Below are 15,340 nucleotides of genomic sequence, written 5' to 3' on the forward strand. Positions count from 1 at the left end.
TCAAACAGCTACATAGTCTCTTCCTGGGTAAACTGCAGACAATGCACCTCTAGATTAAGGGAGCAGCAGGCTCCTTACAGAATCTGTGTCAAGCTTGCTATCAAAGCTTTTATGTTTGCATCAATAGCAAGTTACAATAAACTTCATACTAGCCTCCAAAATGAAGTTCTAATACCAGGATTTAGGTAGAAAACTAAGTTTCAAAATCAAGGCTCAATCTTGAAGAAGTTAATATGAGAATTAATTTCAGCAACCAAAGTAATGACTAGGTGAGTCATTATTTAAGAAAACATTTATGAATCAGAAATGGACCCATATAAGTATTATTTTAAACTCTGAATAAACTATTATGGAATTGACTTGAAGGTCTAACCTTTCAGTTTGTCAACTGGTAGAAGACACTTTTTCTTGCCCAGTTTTTACAAGTACTTGGAAGTATGTATTATTATTGCCTATAGTATTTCCAATGAATAATGTATCAGAGAAAAGAGAAAACACACTTATAAATTGTTCAGATCACACCATTACAAAAAGTCTACACAAGACCATATCCCAGTGCAACATTAAAGAGTCTAAAAGTGCTGAAAATGAAAAAGTAATCACAAAATTGATGTTGCATTTATATGATTATCTCTGAATACAGTCATTTCCTTCATGGAATTTCTGTTCAGAATAAAGAAACGCTCTGTGGAATTGCTAACACTGCTACTATTTAGTCTAATGCATGAGTGGCTCTCAAACTGGACAGGTGAAATATTCACAAATGTACTTTTAAAGTTTGATATTTGCCTGCTCTCCATTTACCATTTCCTTCCTTTTCTCTCTCTCCCCCTTCCTCTGAAAAGACTTCTTTTTAAGTGGATGCAGAGAGCACTCAATGTTTCAAGTCAATAAAAAGCACTGACTCTGCTGTGCTGGAGGGATCTGGAAGGGGGACCATCACTGCTCTCCTGAATATGTGAAAACCAAGGCAAGACTGGGGTGATTCTCTGGATCTCTGCACAGGACAGATCCCTCTGCAGGAATGCTTTCATGTCACCAGGTAGGCAGCAGCTTTGGGGAGAGTGATGAAGCAAGAAGGGCATGAACCTGAAATACAGGTTTAAAGTGAAGCTGAAGGCAAAATAAGAAACAAGTGTGGGTGGAGACCAGTCCTGTGTAGAGAAAACAAATGCGAGTTAACTAAAGACATTTTAAATCAGGTGGTAAACACAAGAGCAAACCCACTTTTCCCACACAAAACAGTGGCACTACCCTTGGAGAGCTGTGGTGGTGCAATGCTTTATGAAACTGCACACCCAACTATCTAATTCCATTCTCTTTATTTTGTCTTGGCACTATCTACACGAATGGAAAACAACTGCAAAAACAGATACAAGCACTTGGGTTTTACTGCCTTCCAAAACACGACTGGATTGGAAACAATGGTTCCAACACATTCATCTTCTTTCAGACTGTGGTTTCATGGAAAGGTGGTTGTTTCTTGAGCTTTTAATTAGCATATAATTTGTATGCTAGCCAAGAGAATTCCCAAAGGCTTTTTCCCATACTGCTCCTGTCAGCCTTTTTTACAGAAGAGTGCCCATCTGAAGGCTACTTCCAAAATGCATCTGTAAAACTTACATCTGAATACTCTTCATTCATAAAACAGATGGAAAAGTGAGGAGTAAGGAGGAGAAAAATGTACAGAAAGAATGCAGACCTGTACAAAAATCATTAGGATGAAAACCAGAGATTGCTTGATTCTCCATTCCCCATAAAGAAATATTAAAATTAATGTTCTTTGGACTGCATGTCACATTCAATTCCTAAAACAGAATATTAGCTATTGTGTTCCTGTGCTTAAAGTCATTTTCCCACTGCTTTTTGTTGACTGCTTGCATTATTTAACTTTAAAGAGTCCAAGAGGCTTCTGATTGTTTCACTTCCTATTCCTTTCATCCTATTCTTCATCTTGCTGGAATTATTTTTTCCAAATGGTATCAGTAGAGCTGCCAGTCCCCAAGGTTCTTTATTGATCATTTGCTGAGTTTTATCTTCCTTCTGTAAAATCCAGGCACTTTCTCTGGCCATAGCTATAAATTTCTCCAGCTGTGGCTGATTAACATTCTTGCTGATATTAAGGTCTTGTTCAAAGGGATTCCAGATATAAAGAGGAGACGACTCAGGCTTATTTACTTCCTTTCCCTGCAGACAGCATAAAGAAAAAGCCAAAGTTGCATATGTACATTACAGGCTGAGCAAATAACAAACCACTTGAGCTATTACATTAGAATTAAAAGTGTTTTGACCTATTAGAGAACATTTTGCAAAACACCCAGTCATTATTAATCAAGTTAATTTTCTTGTCAACTTGACTGCATTATTCCTGTTCTCTGAACCCTCTTTCAAGGTAAAGAACACACAACTACAGGCTAGCCTATCTTTCTGGCCATTCTCCCATTTGCTGTCCAACAAACCTCAGACCTCACTACTGCAACCTCCTACTCTCAATTCCACTTGTGTATGTGTAGCATCAGGGTGTCATATTAACCTGCACAGCTCAGTTTGATAAAACACTGCATGCACTTAAACTGTTCAAACCATTCCTCCCACACTGTTCAGAGACATCACAGTGCTGGTGTAAGTGGACAAGATTGCTTTGTTGGCTGAAATTCCTCCCAGTTTGGTCTGCTTTTAAGCACAGAACTATTCAGGTCATGGTCCCCTGTTAGGCACCTGGTATAGTACAACACAAATAGCTGACAACTATGTAGTTTGTTATTTAAATGCACTTCCAGCTCAGTGCTTATCAGTGTTTCTTAGCTGACTGGTTCTGTATAGCAGAACCTCTGCCCAAGCTCTAGCAGGAATCCACCAGCTCCTGCTGGTCAGGAAGTGTAAGTGTACACCTTACATACACTTGCCCCAGGGCCAAGAGCACTGCCAGAGGAAGAGCAGCAGCCCAGATACCTCCCCTGACTAGCTCAGGCTCCAAACGTGTTTTTGCTTGGGTTTTTCAGGTTTAACAGCAAACTGAAGTTCTCCACCACCTAAATAAATCAGTTTCTAGGATCGATCTGCAAAAAGGGCTCTGTAGCCAGTGATCCACAATGCACAAATAGGAAAGAGAACAAATGAGCATCCACACAGCAACTGGCACTGGAACCCCACTCTGGAAGCAGCCCAGCAGGAACAGGAGTGAGTTATGGAGGTTACATTTCCATGTATTCCTATTATACCTGCATGCACACGCAGATCAATAGGATGACTAAAACATACAAAGCAAACTGAAGTGCTAGCACAGAGTTATCATGCTATGGCATGCCTACTGAGCTGCAGCACAGTTACTGAAGGCTGATAGAAACTGCAGGAGAAAACTGCAGTGTCAAAAGCATACCCAAACCTCAGCTGTAAGTTTTAATGTAGGCTCTGGTTGGGTCTGGACTCCCAACTTCAAATGTGAATTTTGTCAGCTCACAGGGCTTGTCACAGAGTTTTGCTATGACAGACATCCTGACATTTTAAAAGTTTTCCTCCCACAGAAGCAAAAGAGCTTTGACTTTTTTAAAACTGCCACTTTTATAACAGGGCTTTTCACTAAAATCACACTAGCTTTGTATCAGTTTCTGCTTTCCAGCATATGCAAGCAATGACACTGTAAATGCTCTTAATGGTATTGTAAGTTACTGGGCTCCAAGAAGAAAACACTCCTCCTTCACAGAAAGAACTCTGTTTCCATATAAATGTTTTTTTAATATATAATTAAAGATGATAGAAATTGTTGCATAGCATATGCAGTTTGTCAAATGGCAGACAGAGAGATTCAGTTGCTAATGATGAGCAATTAAAATTCATTTACCTTTCGAAGATTTATGGAATTCTTTCTGAAGTCAAAGTTTCCAAAATATTCAAAAAACTCACTCAACAATACATCTAAGGAGAAAGAAAAACAAGAACCATCAGTAACATTAAAGAAAAGTTTGTTTTCAATATGGTCATAAAATAAAGTTATGAAGATCTACCTACCAAGTGTTTCTGCGTTTTTTGTAGGTTTAATCTTCCTTAAATCACTAACAAATGAGCAATCATATCCTCCAATTATATGCTTGTCTTTCTCACCTGAAAGAAAAAAATTGTGGGCATATTTTGAAGTAATAAACAGTTAAATACCATTGTATTTATAAAATTCAGATAACAAGCTGAAAGCAATGCTACCATACTACACAAATCAAATTAGGAATTCACAAGTGAACTTTTAGGTTAAAATTCAAATTAAGTGGTAAAAGATTTAAAAGAAAAAAGTCCATAGATAGGCAAAGGAAAAGCATCATGAGCAAATGGCACACTTTTTAAGTCCTGCAAGACTAAGATAAATGACATCTTTGTACCTCTTGAAACTTCTTATAAGTAACAAGCAGGGTATCTATGCAAAGAGGGCTGTATTACACACTTAACAGCACAACTCTCTGAGGTTACTACCTACATGAGGGTTTAAAAACAGATCAGCCCCAGAGCGTTCACTGTCTTCCTCTGAAAAACTTCACAGAATTAGGAACACTCTTGTAAATATCAGAACACATGTTTTATGTAAAAATTTTTACAGAATTTTTACAGAATTCTGAAGGAAATATTTAAAATTATTTTAAAGTAACTGAACACAGACCCTTTCCTCCACTTCAAGCACTCAAAGCTTCCACGGAATCACGTCAATAAGCAGAACACATGAGTCAGGAATCAAGAACTTGGGGTGTCATTGTCAATGCTTTCATACGATTCACTGAAGATAACACACCCTGAGTGCTGTGTAAGAAACCTCGAGAACAGCTTGTTTGTGGAGATACAAGAATTATTTGCAAGGGGCCTGAACAGTCTCAAGGATATTACAAATTAGGAGGAGAAAACACAGCCTTCTTTTAAGCATTTGGTAGCTATAAAACAATACTCATCATATCATCATATTTTGTGCAGTTAAGTCTGCACAAAATCCTTAACTCCAGAAATGTTCAAGATCCTACAAGAATTCTAACGAACAAAATTTTAAAAAAATTCAGGAGCACTGAACAAGTAAATTACATTTAATTATCTAAGAGATAGAATAAGTCTAACCCCTCTAAATAGAATTAGTATTGTATTGAAAAGGGATTTATTTTGCCTTTAAAGATGCACTATTTTCACTTAAAAAACCCATGTAAAACTTGTGTATTCCTTCAAACTTAAAACACAAATAATATTCATTAGTATTCAAGAGCATGAAGAAATTGCTTGGGTTTGTTTATCACTTTAGATAAAACAAACATGCAATAAACAATAAACTGCAATAAACACAAACAGCTGTGCTTACCTGCCAGTTCCTTGAGCTGGTCTAGTGTTGGAATGATAGGTGGCGATCTCCTCTGCAGAAAAAACATGACCATCATGGTCAGGGAGAAGTTTGTGATCCAGGTGCCAGGAGCACTGTTGGTGAGCCCATGGACACGGGCCCAGCACCGGATGGAGAACACCAAGGCTCGCACACGGGAATCGAGGCAGCCATAGATGTACAGCAGCTCTGAACTCCTTATTGCAATGCTGAAGGGGAAATGTGAATGATGAGAAAATACTGAAAAGTATCAGGTGCAGTAGTCATTGTTCATTAAGGGGGCTTTAATGGAAAAAGGAATTAACTTTTATATATTTTAAATAATAGAAGAGAATCGTAGACTAGTACAATGGTTTGGGAAGGAATGCCTGGAATTATCAGGATCAAATACCTGGTAGTTTTTCACAGCAAGAATTATACAATTCTGGGTAAATAATAAGCATTTGCACTGTTTCCTGTTTCCTCAATCCACATCATTTCCACAGTGGGAGGGAAAAAAAACCAAAACAAAGAAAACACCATCAAGTAATGTGGAGCCAAACTATGCAGAACTGAGGCAAAAAAACCTTCAGCCACAATTACCTTTGGTATGTTAGATAATATCTCTATCCTTTTATTATTTATTATTTATTTATTTATTATTAACATATAATAAAATACAACTAGAACTTCTTTTACTGCTTTTATCTAAAAGACAGTAAAATGCTGCACTGAAAAATAATCTAAGTGCAGAGACACAATGAAATCCACAAAACAAGTCAGTTTGGTAATTTTCAAATGATTAGTGTTTAGTCGAGCTGAAAAAAACAACTAATCTGGAAGGATAAAGGTTTTCAGATGGATCAGTTTTTGATCTCCTTTATCACACTGTTACACAACCATTCATGTATTGTACAAATGGGAGGGCAAGAAAAAGTAGGAAAAAAAATGGAAGTACAGTATAAGAGTAAAACTGACTTTGGTTCAGTTTTAGCCTGAGGTGCTAAAAGATGTTCTAAAAATTCAGCACATCCTTTTGAGGATATTTACTCGGTCAAAATTTTGTAACACCTGGACTTCTTAAATTTCAGCTGTGAGATGCTGTAGGGTGTCCAGAGAGATGTGTTTCTAATAAAAATTATAACAAGCCAAGACATACAGTCCCAACCAGCCAAACTATCAGCAGTAAGTTACAAGGAAGCTTGTAAAGAACTACATGCTGACTTTCACTGTGGCTGCATATAGAGAAATAATTTCATTGTAAGAAACTTGTTCAGTATTGTCTTAACAACTCCTGCATATTCTGAAACAGAGCTTTGGGTAATTCAGCAGTGTATCTGATCCGATTGTATCTGATGCAGAGAAGTCACAAAACTGCACTAAAAACTTGTATCACAGATACACAAAACAATCTGAGTTGGAAGGGACCCACTTGGATCATCAAAGTCCAATTCCTGGCCCTGTACAGGACAGCCCTGAGTCACACCCTGTGCTGAGAGTATTGTCAAAAAGCTCCTTCAACTCTGTCAGGCTTGGTGCTGTGACCACTTTTCTGGAGAGCCTGTTCCAGGGCTCAAACCTTTTTCTAATATCCAACCTGCATCTCCCAGACACAACTTCAGGCCTGGGTCCTGTCACTTTTATCCTGAAGAATAATCACTCATATTTTTCTATTCCCCAACAACAATGCAAAGGGTCAGTAACTCATTTTGGGCTATGTGCACTTATGCCAGAGCTGTTTACTGAGTGAGGGGGTGTTTCTGACTGTAACCCGGGACAGCAGAAGCCCAAAGGGGCGGCGCGGCCACTCCCGTGTCACCAGCGGGGGGCTCTGAGGGGATTCCTGGGCAGCCGGCGCCCCCTAGCGGGCAGTGCTGCGAGCGGCCCCGGGAACGCCGCGGGCTCCTCTTCCCTCCGGGAATTCCCTTGGCGTCCGGGCATCTTCCCAGCAAACAGGGGCATGCAGGCCTTAAGAAGAAGGGAAGGACACCAAAATAACTAGAAGCAAAATCCCTAAAAATTAACATTCTGGAGCAGCTTAATCTGAAAAGCAATCAAGAAAGGCTGTGCAGATGCCACGGGGAAGTAATGACTAATGAACACTGACTGCCTTCTTTCCTGTTTTATAAGCCAACCTTCTTCCACAGACTGGTTTTTGAGGCCTCAGCTTCAGCTACCGAGTATTTCCTATGCTGGAGAAAGACAACTTAAGGACAATAAACTCTAACCTCTAGAAGTCAAAAAATATCCTTTTTACTTTCAGAACCAACATTCACATTTGCTAGGAACACAGAAAAGAGAAAACAGTTGATACAGGTTCAGAACACTTTAAGCACATCAGAATTCTCTGTAAACTTTTTAAAACCAGGTCTCACCTGTTGCTCACTGACAGATCACACTGGAATCCTGTTGGCTGATGGGAAAACTTCACCAGAGGGCAGCGGGCATTGAGGATCTTCTGTACATTCGCACACCCAGGACCAAAATTGTCAAGGCAGTCACCAATCACAGAGAGAATCCTCTGAGTTGCTAATCTCTCTGATGGTAATCTTTTCATCTGATATTCCATTTCAAAGGGACCTTTTTTCTAACACAGAATTTTAAAAGCAAGCTGTTAGCTCTCAAACAAGAGACATTTAAAAATACTTCTGAAAGACCACTGCAATTTGTAAAGGAGTTTGTACAACTGGAACTGAAAGACAAGAATTATTCAAAGCAGTCCACAGAACTTAAAATAGGTAAAAACATTATTGCTCTCTCTTTTACATTCTTTTCTGGCGATTCAATTTTTCCAGCTAATAGTGATCAACTTACTATAAATCTACATGTTCAAACAGAAGTGTAATAGTACTACATCTCACTACTGGCTAAAAAAGGTAATTCTAGAATTACGAGGAGAGCATAAATGCTTTGACTGCCAAGAGGAGCATACAATTACAGAAGGGCAATACAACCAAACTACCAATAATTTCAAACTGTCAGTGATTCCATGTCAAATCCTCAAAGAACAATGCATTATTAGTAAATCAATGTAAGGAAAAATGTCTTTTTCATTTTAAAAAGTTAAATATTTAGCATGCAAATTACTTAAATCATTCAAAATTAAGATACTATTATGGAAGACTTAAAAAAAATTACTTTGTGTCATATATAGTTTCCCTGAAAGACAAAAATATTGTGAAGATATATTCTAACATCAGAAATTAACTTCTCTGTAGGTCTTCATATTTTGATTTGCCCTATTTGTAGTTTTTACCTCAATAAAATACCTGTGAAATCTCTATTTTCTTTATAGTCTTGTGTTTTTAAGGGATCAGCTAGTTTTATTTGCTAATCCTATACTTGACACTGACTTATCCTCCCCCTTGGAACATGCCATGGGTGAATGCATACTGTACAAATAAAATTACAGTGATGTAACAGTAACTGAGATACCCGAGTGCATCACTTTTGTTGCCCACAAACCAGTGACCTCAGACAGGTGAAACAATTCAGAAGTTATGGACCTTGCAACCTTTCCTGTAAGGTCAGGTCAGGGGCTGAATTTGAGTCTCTCTGGCCATGACTGAGGTGACTGTTCCCGAGGGGAGTGGCTCTCCAGTCAGCTCCACGTGAGATGGGACATGCCAGGGCAGCAATCCCTAATCCCATCTGGCTGTGAGGCTGCATCCTACACAGGGCTGGCTCTGAGTGAAAGGAGCCTGTAACCATCAACATCGAGGCAGTTACCAGGAAAGATAAAGATGGGTACTCAGCTGACCTGTATGTGGGCGGTGTTTACATATTTGCGACAAAAACCACAATGGGCCTTTCCAGACAGCATCTCACTATTTCTCAAAAACTGAATGAAGAGTCTTTTATAAAGTAGATATTCTTAGCAATTAAATGAACCTTCATATACTTATATACCTTCATGTAACTTTGGTGCTAGCTAGGGGCTATGAAGTACTGATAGACTTACCCCAACCCTGTGGTTCTTCCCCAATTCTTATCATGTAGATGGAAACAGCAAATATGAAACTATTATTAAGAGTAGACAGTTACTTTTTGGTAAACTGATACAGTAACCTAAGCAAGAAGCACAACAGTTTAATAAAAACTGCTACTCTAAAGTATCACAGAGCCCTGTTTACAGTCATTCCCTAATCTCCTAAACTGCCCAGAGGTTAAAAACGCCCTATCTGTGGTCTAGCATCCACTCTTGGTAAAGGAAGTTCCCACTTCTACCCCTTTTCTTAAATTGCAATTAGTAATAAGTTTGCCATAAGGCTCAAAACCAGTTATTTAATGTAAATAGGTGCTGAAATGCCTGATACTCGTGGTTCCTGGCACCCCCTGAAAGGCTACAGAAGTGCAGAAATCAGAACACACCTTCTCCACTGCTGCTAAATCACCTTGTAACTAAAGCTACGTCCCCTTTGTCTCCCCAGAGTAGTAAGTCTCTCAGCTATTCACAGGTAATCACAGCTGCTCACTCAGCATCAAATACTCTACATTTCACAACAGAACTTCTATCTCCACAGAGAATACATAGTAAAGAAAACAGCTAGTTACCAAACATGCTTTGAAAATAGACATTTTATACTTAGAAGTTATTCCTTCAAAATTTAACAGGCAACTTCACTGATTAAGCATAAAGATTTTAACATTTCACACACACGACAACCCTTCTCTTCAGCTGATATATTTGCTTTCATTGTGATTTATCACTGCAGTAATACTAAAAACTATATACATTTGAAGATTTATTTATTTAGAAGTAACTTACACAGCAATATACAAATTATACAGAAAAGCGGAGAGAATTTTCAATCTTCAAAAGTTTAAGCCCATTGTTTTCTAAGGAAAAACTTAAAAGACAATGGGCTTAAACTATTTTCCAAAACTTCAACAGTTTTTCCTAATCTGTCACCACACAAATAAAAAGAAAAGTTTTCATGAGAATCACTTACTTGATTATTCATTCAGGATCTGTGACCTGTAAGCATTCACCATGACTATCCCACATCCTGAGCTCTCCCACCTGCACACACTCAATATGTGCCTATAGATATACACACAGCCCAATACATAATCCAGTAACTTCCCTGGAGCATAAAAAGGTAAGGAAAAGAACACCATATTCGTCCCAAAACACAGACGTGCACAAGCACAAACTTGTTTTGCTTTAGGACATGGGGGACCCTTAAAAACAAAGCCAGACTTTAACACAGCATGGCTGAAGCACAGAAGCTACAGAAAAGAAAATATGACAATAGAATGGGAAAGTCTGATTCTGCTGAAACAATTTTGAAGGATGAGGATTTTCTTCATAGAGAAATTCACCCTAATAGTGCAAAGTTTACATAAACACTGAATCATTTTCTTCCTATTGCAAAGAACATCTCATCCATGTCACAATCAGTTTTTGAAAGCCTTCAGATCGAAACATTCAAATAAACTTGTCACACTCTATTGTATGAACCCATTTAAAATTTAAATAAAAATAACATTCCTGTGTGTGAAACAGCAAATGAGCTGCTCTGTTGAAGAAATCCAACAAACTGAAGAGGCACAGCACAATCTCACCATTTTTGTGGCATGCTTTCCTGTGTCACGGAAGTCCAGGAACATGTCCACATCAGATCCCAGTTTGCCAAAGGTGTTGACTGAAGAGCCAAATGGCTTCACTGTGCTGTCAGGGAAATAAGCACGCGCAAAATCCCGAACCAAGGAGCAGGCCAGAAATCGCAGCCTGATGTTTTCCTCTGTCAGCTGATACTCATCCAGCAGAATGTACATCTGACTGCTTATCTGGTTCAGAAAATAAACACCATCAAAATACAATAACCCATCTTCTATTAACATATATTTCCATCTATTTAATATCAATGCAATTAGAAGGTTATTTTTCAAAACTTCAAAAAGGTTTCTTTCATACAGAAAAATTATTTTCATAATTAAAATGAATAATTTCATTTATTTACTTCAATGTAGGAGAACCACTCACATAAAATGCTAATATGTTACCATTTTAATAAAAATAAATAGCTTTATAAGTTTCACATGACCACTTGCAAATCTGAAATGAACATGCCTTATTTTTAATTAAGAGAGATCTAAAGCCTCTACTTACACTGTCTGCAAGGCAAAGCTTTTCAATAAGGTTTTTCACTGGAATGTGACTCTGAGGAGAGAGGTGAAGTGGTGTCTCTTCAAGGTGTTGACTCACTGGGTTTTTCAGTGTGAAAGTAAAAAGTCTTGATTTGAATGGGACAACATGATGCTCTGAAGCACTTGGGATCCCAACAGCATCCTGCAACGAGGCTATACTGCTCTTTTCTGAAAATTCTATTAAAGCACTGATGCCCTAAAACATTAAGAATGGAAATACAGGGTGAGATAAATGCATACAATGATTAAACTCATTGTAGTGATATTGCTCAGATGCTCCTGGGGCTCCTGAGACAGATTAATATGACAGCCCTGAAGCCAAATCCTAGGTTCCATATCTCAAAACATTTTAGATGCTTTTCCACAAGAGATTAAAAGTATTTAAGATGTGCTATTCTTGGAAGCAAGCACTAAACATAAAAGGTCAGAACTATATTCATCTTCACAACTGAAATACTCAAGAAACACACAATAGCTACCTCTATTGTCAGAACAATGAATGGTGCTATGTGAAAGTTTCAAAGATTTAGTGCAAAACAGGTTGCTGGCTATTCCTTAGAGGTGTTGCTTAGCTGACTTATGAATAAACATCAACTGCTCAGCAACTTGTGAACATTAGCACAGATAAATACAGATTTAATATGTTAAGTGTATATAATTCGCTTAACTTATGCATGAGGCCTTAACCAAATTTTCTTTCTGGTATTTCTTTTCATCTAAGTCTAAATTTTAGTTGACATCATTAATTACTTACACGATTTTCAAAAAAGAAATGACCCTTAACATTCCCATGACTGGATAAGTACTGCAATAATTTTTTTTCATTAAGTCTTGATGGGCACTTAATTAAAACAGTCCGTTCAGCTTGATCCAGTCTTTCTGCTTGGACTTCAGCAAATGTTTTCTTTCTGGTACTGACTTCAGCATCTGTGAGAAGAAACAAGCATCAAGGCTTTTCCAAGTAAACAGAAAGATGTGTGGCTAGTTTTAGCACACTTAATCCTTTCCAACTGAACAAAGGTTTATCCTGGCTCTACAGGATCATGACAGCAAAAATGAAAAGAATGAAGAATGAATGAAAGAAATATAATGCATACATTTGTAATAACAAGGAGTAGGAAAGGTGGGAAGAAAACAAAACTGACTTCCTTTGGTGCACAGGAAGCTTCATAATACAAGGAAATTTTTTTTCTTTAATTTGCTGCTCACCATAAAAAACTTAGCACACCCATAAGAGATAGGAAATGCCAGCTAGGCAGTGAGGCAGCTCTAGACCTTTGGCAAGCTTCACTGAAATGAGAGTCTCTCTTAACTACCACAAAACCAGCACTTTGGAACAATTCAACACTTGCTATTTTTACAACTCAGCACCTTCCTTTACGGTAAACACCCACTCAAAATTTTCACTTAATAACACACTTTCATCTACTACAATAAACCCACAGAGCAGTCATATCTCATCACACTACTGGCAATCTGTACTGCTGCTGACAGCCTCCAGAATTCACATGGAATCAAGACATGCTGAACATCCAGAAACATGGAACTTTTTTCCTCTTTCCATACAAAGGGGCCATCTTCCAAATCTGAAATCATGATCACTTCCCTGCATAGCTTTCAAATAATCCACTGACCACATCTCATCAGCAGAGCCCGTGAAGCTGTTGCCTGTTAATATTTCCCTTTTGTCACTTGGATCGGGGAGCTGGGGAGCATTTCCCACCAGCTACCATGTGCCACACGGGTATTCAGCAGAGAGCACTTCATTCTGCTTTTGGTTTTGAAGAACCCATGGGATATCGTGGCCTCAAGAAAACCTTTAAGTATCATTACATGATAGTTGTTGGTATTATATGATAGTATTTATTTTTTAAAAATCTTTAATTTTATAGCGTTACTGAGCTCTCACAGTATTATTTACTGTTGTAAATAATAACCACAGTAGCTCTTTCACAGCCAAGTTTTATACTAGCATTTTTTATCAGAAAACTAAGGAAACACTTTATGAAGATGATAAATATCACCGTTTCCATGGAAACAGAGAAGGATGAAGTGACCAAGAGTGCAAAAAAGACAAGTCCCATGGATGGATGACATGGACCTGCATTAGGCTAGAATGACTGTGATTTTTGCCTGATTTACTACCTGTAAATGCATGTACATGGCTGTGCATGCTCAGCCACTACAGAAATGTGATCTCACAACTTCTGGCTCTGCTGTCCTTTGCACAGCCTAAGCATGGCACTGATGCACAGCAGCAACAGACACCCCTCACTAGTTCTTGGCTTGTACTAAAGACACTAAAGCGCCAGTCACACGTTTCCTATGCCCTTTGAGGGGCCTCTCGGGATGAGCCCCGTCACTCGATTCACCTCTAGCTGCTATCTACATTTAACAACCCGCGTCCCGGGCACTGACAGCGGACCCTGGCCCCCAGGGCTGCAGCCCCGGACGGCACAGGCCGACCTCACCGCCCGGCCGGGCTGCCCGGGCCCTGCGGGGCTCCTCACGCCCAGGATTCGGGCGCTGCCCCGGCGATGCCGGCGGGGCCGAGCGGGTCAGGCGGCCGCTCCCCTCCCCACGCCCCCGGGCACAGCCGGCTGTGCGGCACCGCGGCGAACGCAGCGAGGCCCGGCGAGCCGTCCCTACCTTCCCCCGGCTCCTCGGCAGCCGGCTGCGCGGCGGCACCGGAGCGGCCGAGCCGGGCGTGCCCGCGGGAGCCGGGCCCGGGGAGGCGCAGGCGGCCCCGCAGCAGCGCCATGGCAGGGCCTCCCGCGCGGAGCGCCATGGCCGGCTCGGCCGCCCCGCTCTGCGCAGGCGCCGCGTTCCACGGCGGCCGGCGGGGCTCAGCCCGCTCCGTACGCGCTGGAAGGGCTGAGGGTGCCCAGGGGGTTTGAGCGTTCCGGTGGGAGGGAGCAAAGCTGAGCGGGCAGCCCGGGGTGAGGGCAGTGCCTGCGGCGGGCAGGCGGGACAAACAGCTGCCAGCAGTGCCCTGGGGCCAGGAGGGCCAACCTATCCTGGGGGGCATCAGGCACAGCATGGCCAGCAGGGCAAGGGAGGGGTTGTCCCGCTCTGCTCTGCTCTGCTCTGCTCTGAGGCGGCCTCATCTTGAGGCCTGTGTGCAGTTTTGGGCACCACAGTGTAAGAAGGATGTAAGGCTTTTAGTAAACATCCAAAGGAGGGTAACGATGATGATGATGAAGGGCCTTGAGGGGAAGACTTAAAAGGAGCAGTTGAGGTCACTTTGCCTGGTTGTCTCAGCCTGGAGGAGATGGAGGGGAGACCTCATAGAAGTCAACAGCTTCCTCATGAGAAGAGGAAGGGTGGGCACTGATGTCTGTGGTGTCCAGTGACAGAACCCGAGAGAATGGCCTAAAGTTGTGTCAGGGGAGGTTTGGGTTGAATATTAGGAAAAGATTCTTCACCCAGAGGGTGGTTGGGCACCGTAACAGGCTCTCCAGGGCAGTGGTCACAGCAGGAAGCCTGAGAGTTCAAAAAACTTTCGGACAATGCTTTCAGGATCATCATGTGATTCTTAGGGTTGTCCTGTGCAGAGGGCCAGGAGCTGGACTTCAATGATCCTTGTGGGTCCCTTTAATCTCAGCATATTTTGTGATTTTGTGAGCTTCCCAGGTCAGGCTTGAGGTGTGGCTGTGAGCAACTGCCTGCCCTGTGTGAGGAAGCACCAGCAGCCCAGGCCAGGGCTGGCTGTCAACCCCTGTGTGAGCCCTGCCAGCCAAGGGCAGGAGGGTGAGGGTGGGCATGGGGGTGAACCTGAAGGGTCAGATGGCCAAGGTGATGGGGGTCTAATGTAGGTTTTGGCAGACTGACTTAAAAAAGGGAAGTAAAAGCTTTGGTCTGTATCAG

At 40.8% G+C, this 15,340-nt stretch overlaps 1 protein-coding gene across 1 annotated transcript; it reads right to left on the reverse strand.

Moving 5' to 3' along the window:
* Nucleotides 1–1,305: 1,305 nt before the first annotated feature.
* Nucleotides 1,306–14,304, reverse strand: MTPAP (mitochondrial poly(A) polymerase). The gene is made up of 9 exons (XM_005480353.4): nucleotides 14,123–14,304; nucleotides 12,228–12,400; nucleotides 11,436–11,669; nucleotides 10,889–11,113; nucleotides 7,696–7,907; nucleotides 5,324–5,550; nucleotides 4,009–4,101; nucleotides 3,842–3,915; nucleotides 1,306–2,187 (listed from the first exon to the last, which is right to left on the reverse strand). The coding sequence occupies exons 1-9, from the start codon at nucleotides 14,259–14,261 to the stop codon at nucleotides 1,849–1,851; spliced, it is 1,716 nt and encodes a 571-aa protein (XP_005480410.4). The 5' UTR covers nucleotides 14,262–14,304; the 3' UTR covers nucleotides 1,306–1,848.
* Nucleotides 14,305–15,340: the final 1,036 nt, after the last annotated feature.

Source organism: Zonotrichia albicollis, chromosome 1, assembly GCF_047830755.1.
Source record: "Zonotrichia albicollis isolate bZonAlb1 chromosome 1, bZonAlb1.hap1, whole genome shotgun sequence".
Taxonomy (NCBI): Eukaryota; Metazoa; Chordata; class Aves; order Passeriformes; family Passerellidae; genus Zonotrichia; species Zonotrichia albicollis.